General features: G+C 43.1%; 2 protein-coding genes across 10 annotated transcripts in view; one reads left to right on the top strand and one right to left on the bottom strand.

The window, feature by feature from the left end:
- The window catches only part of RB1CC1 (RB1 inducible coiled-coil 1), a 92,895-nt gene extending 85,591 nt beyond the window's left edge, over positions 1–7,304 (bottom strand). For 7 of the 9 annotated variants that reach the window (XM_030794899.1, XM_030794895.1, XM_030794898.1 and 4 more), the window contains exon 1: positions 6,913–7,294. The gene's annotated coding sequence lies outside the window, so the exon portion shown is untranslated. Of the gene's footprint in view, positions 1–6,912 lie in introns of all 9 variants that reach the window. The other 2 variants (XM_012508494.2, XM_030794893.1) reach the window with 2 other exon arrangements.
- On the top strand, positions 3,747–8,823 carry LOC105740162 (translation initiation factor IF-2-like). Its single transcript, XM_012508501.2, has one exon. The coding sequence runs from the start codon at positions 6,511–6,513 to the stop codon at positions 7,027–7,029; it is 519 nt and encodes a 172-aa protein (XP_012363955.1). The 5' UTR covers positions 3,747–6,510; the 3' UTR covers positions 7,030–8,823.
- Positions 8,824–11,417: the final 2,594 nt, after the last annotated feature.

Here is an 11,417-nt window from a genome sequence, read left to right on the forward strand (position 1 = left end):
TGCCTGTCTTGCAGGGTTGTGGTCAGGATCTAATGAATAATCTATACATATATGGAAGTTATGCAAACCATAAAGTGAAATACAAACATCAGTTATTGTTATTAACTAATCCAGATCTCTGTTCTGAGTTCAGAGCTAGCAGTAACTGATGCTACATATTTCCTACTGGAAATCCTACTGTTACCTCAAACTCAACATGTCTAAATTTAAATTCGGTGCTTTTCCTTTAAATCTATTCCCTAATTTATTCATTGTCAATAAACTATCATTCTACTACTGCCCCAAACTTCAGTTATTTCTCTTTTTCCTTTTTTACAAACTTTCCAAAGTGACAATGGACCAGGCTTCAGTTATTTCTGTCCAAGTCCTACCCATTTTTTCCTTTCTAATCCAACCCCTCATTTTCCAATGACATAACCCTTACTTAGAAGCCTGCAACCTCTTCTCTCTGCCTTTAAATCTCTATCCAGCTTCAGTCCTTCCTAAATACTCCCTACCAGTTACAACCAACGTAGTTAGGCTGCTTCCCTCAAATATCTTCCCTAGCACCTTACTGTTGCCTACAGCAGAGCACGAATCTGTGGTTTCTTTACAGCTACACTCTCCTTGTCACCTCTGGTTCAGTACTCAGTTTCACTTAATTGTACTATCTGCCCACCCCTCTTAGCATGTGAATTTGCCAACTTGATATAGGCTAGATTAACATAAAAATGGCAGACTTAGGAACAAAATTTACTTGTATTTGAATACCATCTATCTCACTGAGGCTCAGGTAACCTCTACGTATCAGTTGACAATCTATAAATTGCAACGATACCTTTCACAGAGATGAGAAGGATAGCAATAATGTACTTCAGAGTCCTTTACGGTGCCAGGAATATACTAAAAGCTTTAAAAATGGTGGCAATTATGACTTTAATTAAACTCCAGCACTCAAGAACTTCATAATTAACCCCAGTTTATTTTTGTAGCAGTATCATCAACTACTCCCTTACATGACAAACCTATACCCTCACTTTACATACTCCTGCCAGGTAAAATACCCCCAACTTTGCTTATCTGAATTTTACTCATCTTCAGAAGTCAAAGTATTGCCGGGCGCGGTGGCTCACGCCTGTAATCCCAACACCTTGGGAGGCCGAGGCGGGTGGATCACGAGGTAAGGAGATCGAGACCATCCTGGCTAACACAGTGAAACCCCGTCTCTACTAAAAATACAAAAAAATTAGCTGGGCATGGTGGCGGGTGCCTATAGTCCCAGCTACTCGGGAGGCTGAGGTGGGAGAATGGCATGAACACAGGAGGCGGAGCTCGCAGTGAGTTGAGATCACACCACTGCACTCCATCCTGGGCGACAGAGCGAGACTCTGTCTCAAAAACAAACAAACAAACAAACAAAGTCCAAGTATTGTCCTATTACCACTTCTGGGAAGTCTTCCCTTATCACAGGTGGCCTACAGTATTCTTTCTCCTTTCTCTGAATTTACAGAACTCTTAAGTAGTTAATATAAGGCAGCAGGAATTCTCTTATCTGGGGGGAAAAACCTATCTCTCATTATGAGGACATCTGTTCCTCCTAAATCCTCCTGGGATACAGTCAGCTACAAATGAAGGGGAGAAGAGAGCTGTATTTTAAAAAATATTGATCCGACAGGGTGGTGGACATTATCTCCATTGATGCAGTAGCCCGTGACCCCTCAATGAGGGAGAATTGCTAATTGCAGTTTACAGAACTAGAGATCAGGCAAAATTATTTCCAATCATCTTTTCTCTCTGAAGCTTTTAGTCCACTTTATATGCCACCCAGCACTTTGGGAGGCCAAGGTGGGCAGATCACCTGAGGTCGGGAGTTCGAGACCAGCCTGACCAACATGGAGAAACACCATCTCTACTATGAAATTATCTGAGTGTGGTAGCACATGCCTGTAATCCCAGCTACTCGGGAGGCTGAGGCAGGAGACTCGCTTGAACCCGGGAGTCAGAGGTTGCGGTCAGCTGAGATCGTGCCATTGCACTCCAGCCTGGGCAACAAGAGTGAAACCATCTCAAAAAAATAAATAAAAATATATTGATCCCACTGCATTTGTTTCCAGATGTACAGAGATAACAATTGAATCCATATATACCCATATTTGAGGAAAAGAACCAGAAAGTATCTCACATACTCATTAAAATCTATCCAACTTATCAACTGGAGATTAATTTACAATTTTCTCTTGAGAGATTACCACCATGATGATAAAGTCAATTATCCCAGCCCTACTGTCAACTATTCTAATACAGTCAAAACTTAGAATTAGGCCAGACACAGTGGCTCATGCCTGTAATCCCAGCACTTTGGGAGTCCAAGGTGGGTGGCTCACTTCAGGCCAGGAGTTCAAGACCAGCCTGGGCAACATGGTGAAACCCCGTCTCTACTAAGAATACAAGAATTAGTTGGCAGTGGTAGTGCATGCCTGTAATCCCACCTACTGGGAGGCTGAGGTGGGAGGATCATCTGAGCCCAGGAGGCAGTGGTTGTAGTGAGCCTAGATCACAGCATTGCACTCCTGCCTGGGCGACAAGGTAAGACTCTGCCTAAAAAAAACAAAAACAAACAAACAAAACAATTCGCTTCCTTATATGATAAGGTGAAAGGGGGACACCCCAATGACAATCTCTGACCTCCAAAACTGGACACATTCATTATTCATCCACTATTTTGGGGGCATCTAAACATAAGCCAGACACTGCTAGGTGCCTGGAATACAAATATCTTCAAGATGCTTTCCAGATGAATAGAAGACATGAGACTTAGATAACCCTAAAGTGGACTAAAAGCTTCAGAGAGAAAAGATGATTGGAAATAATTTTGCCTGATCTCTAGTTCTGTAAACTGCAATTATTAGCAATTCTCCCTCATTGAGGGGTCATGGGCTACTGCATCAATGGAGATAATGTCCACCACAAATGGAGTGTCTACGTTGCCCAGGGACTGAAAACTGGGCATGAGTCTCCCCAAATCAGATATATTCTAATCTGATCCTACCACTTCTCTGCCAAGAAAAAGAATGAAAGATGAGTAGGTCAGGCATTTTCCTCACATTTCCCTGAAAGAAAACCTTTTTCATAAAAGTTCAGACTTCCTAAATATACGCCTTGTCTACAAACTAGACAAGCAACTTCACCAAAAGAATGAAGCAAGCATTTAGAAAGGTAGTGCCCAAAGACAGCAAACGAGGTAAAAATAGCAGAACAGGAATACTTTTAAAACAAAAATGAAAACTACTTTGGAGTACACCCTTCAAGTTTTTTCCCTAGGTGTACAGGAAATATGTGTATATTCAGGCAATATGGTTTTATAAAAATGAGGTAACACCCTACATACTTCTATGGACTTTGCTTGAACGGCATAAAATAACAGAAATCTTTCTGTATCAGTACATATAAATGCATTACACATTTTGGTGTCCCTATCGTTTATAAAAACTATATAAAATGCATGATTTCAGTGAAAATTTTCTAGTTGCGTTTTATTTTATAATGGAAACTAAGAGTAAAACCAAAATTATCTATATAGCAAATATATAATAAGACAGGGAAGATGGGGAAACAAAAGAAAATGTAGAATTAGCTGCATTCTATTAAACCAAGATTATCTATAAACATACAACCAAATTATTAAACCAGCCTGCCCAAATCTGGCATTTGCAGTAAAACAATTACTAAAAGCCGTTATATTACTGTAATATTAATAATATGGTAGTGAATTAATATTTCAACAGGTATGCTGGACAGTTACTAAACAAGTATAATGTGTGCAATGTGAAGGAAAAAATGAGTGGACAGTCTCAAATCAGTGACAAAAAAAGGAAATGGATCTCAATTATTTTCATCTCCTAGCACAATTACAAGCCAATAAAATATGAGAATTCAAAAGAGCAAACTGACGGGTGGAAAAAAATCATGGATGAAAAACATGGGTGAGGATTGTTATTCCACAATCCTCAGAGCACTCACTAAACAGCTATGAAAGCAGAAACAAATTAACCAAGGAACGAGGGTACTTGGAGGCAAACTTACAAAAAGTAATCCAACAGAACTGGAACTTTACAAAGGGATGGAAAGAAATGCCATCCTCTCAGGACCCTAAATGATGGGGGTACAGTTTACAGTCAAATTAAGTTGATTCGGTCCATAATAAATAATCAGAGACAAGTAATCTTTACATCCTTTTATCTATGTGAGTTAAGCAAAAACTCATCAACCTAGCACTATACAATCGGCTTGGCTAGCCTTTTATCTATTCTACATCCTCAAAGTAATCTGCATTTGTCATTTACCTCCATGAAAATTTCCAGTGGTTGCCCATTTCCTATAAATAAATATACACACATAGACATATATGTCTTTCTTGTTCATTGTTGCATTGTTGAAGCTAAAAGAGTATGCTGCAGGGGTTCAATTAGCATTTCAGGAATAAATGAGGTGAATTTGGCTTCAACTGCTTTCCAGCCATGCTGGGTTTACTTGAATTCATCTGCAGACCTTTGTGAGTTAGAGCACATTAGTTTCCTTACTATGACTTCCAAATCTGGATACATAAAGCCCCACAATCTACCATTACTATCCCCTCTCTCATACTAGTCCAGCTTCATTTTTCTTGGTATATGCCATATATATCAGAGCCTTTCCATTTACTGTTTCTTTCGCCAAAAATTCCTTTCAAGAGTCACACACTTAGACCCCTTACTTCTCTTGGGCCTTTATTCAAAAGTCAATCAGTGGCCGGGCTTTAGGAGTCCGAGGCAGGCAGATCACCTGAGGTCAGGAGTTCAAGACCAGCCTGGCCAACATAGTAAAACCCCGTCTCTACTCAAGAACAATTACTTAAACATTTTTATGTTCCTCATGTATCTAGTTCAAAAACCTCACAGTGGTAAAAAGATAATAAAAGAATCGTGAAAGTGTGTTGAAAGAGACTGCTAGATTTTCACCTAAGTGTCTTAGGCCAGTATTACTACAAAAGAAAAGTGTAACTGGAGTTAGAAAATATCATTACCTGAATGAGAAAATTTTATCAGCCATTCTTTTAAAAAGATATTCATAAGACATACACATCTGAAAAGTAAAGTATGTAGATGCTCAAATATTTGCTGAATGTGTGATTTAAAATTTTAAGTTAATCTTTATATAGAGTCTAAAAACTTTTCTCAGGCTAACATAATCAAAATTTAGGTTCAAAATTTCGAAAACAAAAGTCTTGTGTCCTCTGCCTTTATGAACTTGATTTGCTAAAAGTAAATCTGCCATGCATCCTGATCTTGTGTTTGGCAGCAAGAGCCAAAAAAAAAAAAAAAAAACTCAGGGACAAAAGTACCGCTTCATTGTCTTCCCTGTCATCCAATAACAAACATATAAAGGATTAAGTACATAAACAATCATATCTTGATTATCATAAAAAGTTCAAAATAGACTAAATAAAATTACTTTAAAAACGAACTACGTCAATATCCACTTTCCATCAACAGAGGTTTCTCAACATAAGCATTATGTGCTTATAAAGCACATAAAGCATCCCTGACATAAAACTTTATCCAGGTTTTGAACACAATCACAAACATTAAAAGACATGACAGGAATGTTATTGAGAAAGTATTTTCATTAGGGCCAAATTCTGTTACAACAAATATAAAAAGCGAACATATTTTCACATTCCTAGCAATGGTCTGCTTATAAATCCAATAATACAAAAAATAAATTCAGCCACCTCCCTCAGTAGTCCCTTGGTTTCTCAGTTTTATCTGATCATAAGTGGAAGGACCCTCTTTTTATCGTCTATCACAATGTAATACGTTCTTGATTAAACACACAATTAAGTCTACTTAAGTCTCTTCCTAAATTGCTAACTGCCCAAACCTATGTATAAATCATACAAGCTTCACCAAAACACAAAAACTTAAGAAACTACACAATAAAATGGTTAGCAAATAGGTACACTTTAAATGTTTGCAGCAGACTTGAGAACATTCCCATCTGGCTGAATGTCTCGTAGTAACGTGACTCTTTATCAACAGTGAGCACATGAGTCTTCCTTGGCAGCCAGGTCTACACTACTTCAAGGTATGACCACACTTTAAAGAGTCATGATGGAAACGACTAGATTACGAAACCATAAACAGTAAACACAGCACATCCACCAGGCGGTGGAAGAAACTATAGAGAGATTCCATTCAGAAGCTGCCATTTCTACTGTTGGTTAATGTATTTTTGTTTCTACCAAGGAAGCTGTGAAATCCGCGTGCACACCCATCCCAAATCTATCCGTGGGGCGGGCGCAGGCTGAGTCATTCCTAGGAGTAACTTTATACCGTAGAATCCTCGCACTCTGGGGTCGGGACAAAGACATCATCTCTCCGTTCCTCCCACTCGGTAAGCTTCGTTCGGCCTCGGCCAAACTCCACTCTCCCGTTTCTCGAGTCCAACACAGAATTAAGGGCTGATCCCTGGCAGCGATGAGCACAAGTCAAGATGCGTCTCGGGGGGTTCGGAGGTCCCTCGCCCTCGGCCACTCCCGCAACTAGGCCGGGTGCTGACCGGCAGCGCAGAGGGAGGGATCCCAAGGCTCCGGCCGAGGAAGCCGCAGGCAGCCCCGCAGCGAGAGGATCCGACTCACACCTCCCGCAGCCTGGTGGAGCATCGACTCGAACCGCTTTTGTCTCCACAGGGGCTGTCGCGCCGGGAAGGCGGCCAGTGGGCAACACCTGCCGGGGCGGGAGGCGCCGGGGCCCTCCGGTGCACACACCTGCGCGTGGGCCGAGCTCAGGCCGGCCGGAACTCTGGACCCTGCGACCCCGGCCCACCGTGCCAGGGCCCGCCGCGCGACCGCTGTGCCAGATGGGGGAAGGGGACACGGGCGGCGGCGACACTTACCCGGCAGCGCCTCCTCCTTCGCCGGCGGCAGCAGCAGAGCCAGCGACCCCTGGCACCATCTTCCGCCGCCGCCTAGTCCTCGGCGGCGGCTACCAACCGCCCATTCGGCACCGCTAAGCCGACACAACCGCCGGCGTCCCGGGCGTCCGCCCGCCGCGGCCCCTAACTCTAGGAGGCAGGGAGGGGTCCGGGCGGAGAAGGACGCAGGCAGGCCCCTCGGCTCTGGGTCTGGGGCCGGGGGACAGAAGGCCGCGGCCTGTCAGAGCCGAGGGGCCCAGGCGACTGGGGGACCCTGAGGCAACGCCGAGGGCTCGGCAGGGCCGCGGACACCGCCGCGGCTTGGTTTGTTTTTGTCGACTCCGTCTCTTCCTCCGCGGCGCATGCCGGGAAACGGCCTGCCGGGGGAGGGGCGCGCCTGGAGGCGCAGAGAGGCATCTACGCAGGTCCGGAAGTCGGCAGCCTGCCGGGAAGGGGGCGGCCCCGCCTCCGGCTCTCGGCCTGCCGGGCAAGTTGGCTGTCCTGGCCTGACCCTGGGAGACTCCGCTGGGGCCGCCTGTTATGGTGCTAGCTGCGTCCCGGCGCGTACTTTCCCAAGGTGAGTTTGACCTTCTTTGCGACAGCGAGTAGGCCCTGACTAAGGTCGACCCACCAAACATTGGATCGTCCCCAGGCGAAAGAGAGCTTGTGCCCCTCAGCCTGTCGCGGAGGTGCAGAGCCAGTCGAGGGTCTGGTGTCCCCGTCGCCTCTCCAGGGGCAACCTGCGGACTAGGCCAAGGTCTGTAACAGGATGACATACCAGCGCCTGGCCCAGGCGTTCCTGCCGCCACCTCCCCACATATCCGGACCGCCGGGACTGCACGCAGCTGGCAAGCGTCCCCCTGTTAACTCTGCAAGGGTAGGGCGGCACAATTTCTCAGACCAGGTAAGGCAAGAAAACATCCAAGAGAGAAGAGAGGGAAGGCTAGGCCGATCGGAATGAAAATGTAAACGCCACAACCACGTTTTCAGCTTTACAAATACTGAATCTTGTAGTGGGTCTAGTGGGTTAGGGGTTAGCATGAGCACCCTAGTGGTTGAGAGACAGTTTCAGGGGACTCTTGCATTTGCGAAGATGATCAGTCACAGGCAATGACTTGAAGCCACAAGGCTTGAATATTAAAATCTGATAAGCAGATGTTACACGTAGAATAATTACATAATAGTTTTCAAATTCCTGTTATATCCAGGAATATCTGGTATGAGTAAAAACTTGGAGGTGCCTCCTCTAAAGTCAGCAGGACTTCCGAGTTGTGTTTGTAAAAATAAGAGGCACAAGAGGGCACCAAACTGAACAAAATGTTAGGTGGAAACTGAAAAACGTAAACGTTGATTAGCATGAACAATTTAAGTTTTCAGTCACACTGACCAGTATCTGAAAGTTAGGATTGAGATGGGCTTGTTTTATTTATTTACTTTTAAATTTGTGCTGCTACATATCCCAAACAAATCTGGTCTTTATCATCATTGGCAAGCCATTTTACTTATTGGTTAAGCTGGAATTTTATTACACCACTCCAGCAAGATAGAGGAGAAAAGCAAAAATTAAGCAGTAAATGGTTATTATGCCTTAGGGGAAGGTGTGAACTGGCAAGACAAAAGAGCCGAATTTAGTAGTAGAGCATAGTCATCAGCACACAGAAAATAAGTGGTGAGGAGGAGTTTGGCCAGAAAATTGGCTAAGAAAAACAGCAGTATGACCAAGAATGAAAAGAAAAAGAAAGAAAAGAAAAACAGCAGTATGAGGCCTGTAAAGAACATATTGGTACTTGCACTTCCTCTTATTAGTGACATTCATTATTACAAATATAACCCAATTTAGAATGTAAAAATCTTGCTGGAGCTCGGTGCAGTGACTCACACCTGTAATCCCAGCACTTATGGGAGGCCGAGGCAGGAGGATTGCTTGAGCCCAGGAGTTCGAGACCAGCTTGGGCAATGTAGTGAAACCCCTAATCTACAAAAAATACAAAACTTAGCTGGGCGTGGTGGTGCGGACCTGTATTCCCAGTTACTCAGAAGGCTGAGGTGGGAGAATCAGTTGAGCCCAGGAGGTCGAGGCTGCAGTGAACCATCATGGCACCACTGCACTCCCAGCCCGGGCAACAGAATGTTGCCGTGTCTCAAAAAAAAAAAAAAAAAATTGCTGAAATATGCCAGTGATAATCTGGTAAATTATAAATGTTGTCTGACTTTTTTCTTTGGAAAATGATTTAATTCAGTCCTAACCTTCTCTCTTAATCACAGGTTGCAATAAATTACCAGAAACGACTGGTTCATACCTTATACACCTCCAGTGTAAATGTTAAGAGTCTGTATGCATCAGTAATTCTTTTCTAGGGATAAGTGAAAATGTACTAACATTAATTCTTTTATATATATGCAAATATCTAGAGAAAATACTGTTTATAAGTTACTAATACATGTATCCATGGTAGTAAGTCTTGAAAAGTTACTTTTGTTGCCTATTAGACACCCTCTATTCTCCCTTCCTTAATAAAACAAAAAAAAGAACAAAAAAAATTCTGTAGCTTCACTTCTCAACCAAGCTTTCTGATAGGAAGTCCTCAGTCCAATCTCATTTTTGGCCTACTGTGCATTTCTTACTTAACTTGCAAACAGATCATTAACAAGGACCTCCAAATTACAGTAAATTACAGTACTGAGATTTTATTTGAACTTTCTAAAGCATTTGCCATTTTAAATTACTTAACTTTTATACTCCTCCTTCCCTTTTGTGCTGTCTCCTTCCTGGCGCTCCTAAATATCTGTCCTTTCTTTGGACCTCTTTCAAATTTTCAAGTAATTATAATAGTGTGCAAATGATGCAAAGGTAATGTGCCGTGGGAGAACAGAAGAGAGAAACCTAATTCTGGCCTCATCGCATTATTGTTTTTTTAAATTTAATAACTATTTTAGGTGCTTCAGTAGATTTACAGTGAGGGCAAAAGAAAATGGTTTTCTTTAGTAGGAGTATGGAGGGATTATACAGGATGTACAATAAATACCCTAAGTACTTCAAATAAGTTCAGATCTTTAAAATCCTATTTTTCCTTCACTTTTCAACTTCAATGTCACCTACTTTGGGAGTCATTCCCTACCATGCTTGTTTGTTTCTTTGTTTGTTTTGAGACAGAGTCTCACTCTGTTGCCCAAGCTGGAGTGCAGTGACACGATCTCTGCTCACTGCAGCCTCTACCTCCCAGGTTGAAACGATTCTCTTGTCTCAGCCTCCCTAGTAGCTGGGATTACAGCCACTCACCACCACTCCCGGCTACTGTTCGTACTTTTAGTAGATGGGGTTTCACCATGTTGGCCAGGCTGGTCTCGAACTCCTGATCTCAAGTGATCCACCCGCTTCAGCCTCCCACAAAGTGCTGGGATTACAGGAGGGAGCCACAGCACCTGGCCACATGCTTGTAATTTCTTTAGATTCTCACATTGTATCTTTCAGTGTCATCTAACCTGCTGACTATAAGCTCCTTTTTAAAAGATGTACTGTACCTGGTATACAATGGTATGCACTCAACAAACATTTGACAGTACCCCACAACTTGTTCAGGTCCTCAATTTATACCTGAATTGACCTCCTATCTGTCTCCATTATTTACTCCATCCAAGACCAGTCTAATCACATCTCTTCCCTGCCTAACAACTTTCACTGGTTTTGTTTTGTATACTAGATACAATTTAAACTTTTTTTTTTTTTTTTTTTTTGAGGTGGAGTCTCATTCTGTCGCCCAGGCTGGAGTGCAGTGGCGCGATCTCGGCTCACTGCAAGCTCCACCTCCCGGGTTCACACCATGCGCCTGCCTTAGCCTCCCAAGTAGCTGGGACTACAGGCGCCTGCCACCACGCCCGGCTAATTTTTTGTATTTTTTGTAGAGACGGGGTTTCACCATGTTAGGCAGGATGGTCTCGATCTCCTGACCTCGTGATCCACCCGTCTTGGCCTCCCAAAGTGCCAGGATTACAGGCATGAGCCACTGCGCCCAGCCCTGGGCATGGGTAAACTTCTTAACCTAGCATGAAAGTCTCTCCATGATAAGGTACCAACCCATCTCTCCAGCTGTATCTCCCAGCACTTTCTCCCCTTTATACGTGCTCTATATGAGTTTCCTCATCCAGGAATGTTCTTCCTCACTTGTTCACTTTTCAAAGTCATCCCTTAAAGCACAGCTTGGATGTTAGCAGCTTCTAACTTCTAGAGTCTCCGCTCTTCTATTAGCTTTGCTCTGTATCTCACAACTGTAAATTTTTCTCTCCCCTCTTAGTCTGTGAAACTCTTAAGATTAAGAACTATGCATTATTAATTTTTAAATTCCTGGAACTTTATGGAGAGCCTGGCAGTCAGCAATTAATACAGATTTGCTGTATGTAATAAATACTGCAAATTTTTATATTTGTATTGATGGTTGACTAGAAAGTCACTGTGGAAGATTTCTGCCATCAAATATCTCATAGGCTTG

This window comes from Nomascus leucogenys, chromosome 16 (genome assembly GCF_006542625.1).
Source record: "Nomascus leucogenys isolate Asia chromosome 16, Asia_NLE_v1, whole genome shotgun sequence".
Classification (NCBI taxonomy): domain Eukaryota; kingdom Metazoa; phylum Chordata; class Mammalia; order Primates; family Hylobatidae; genus Nomascus; species Nomascus leucogenys.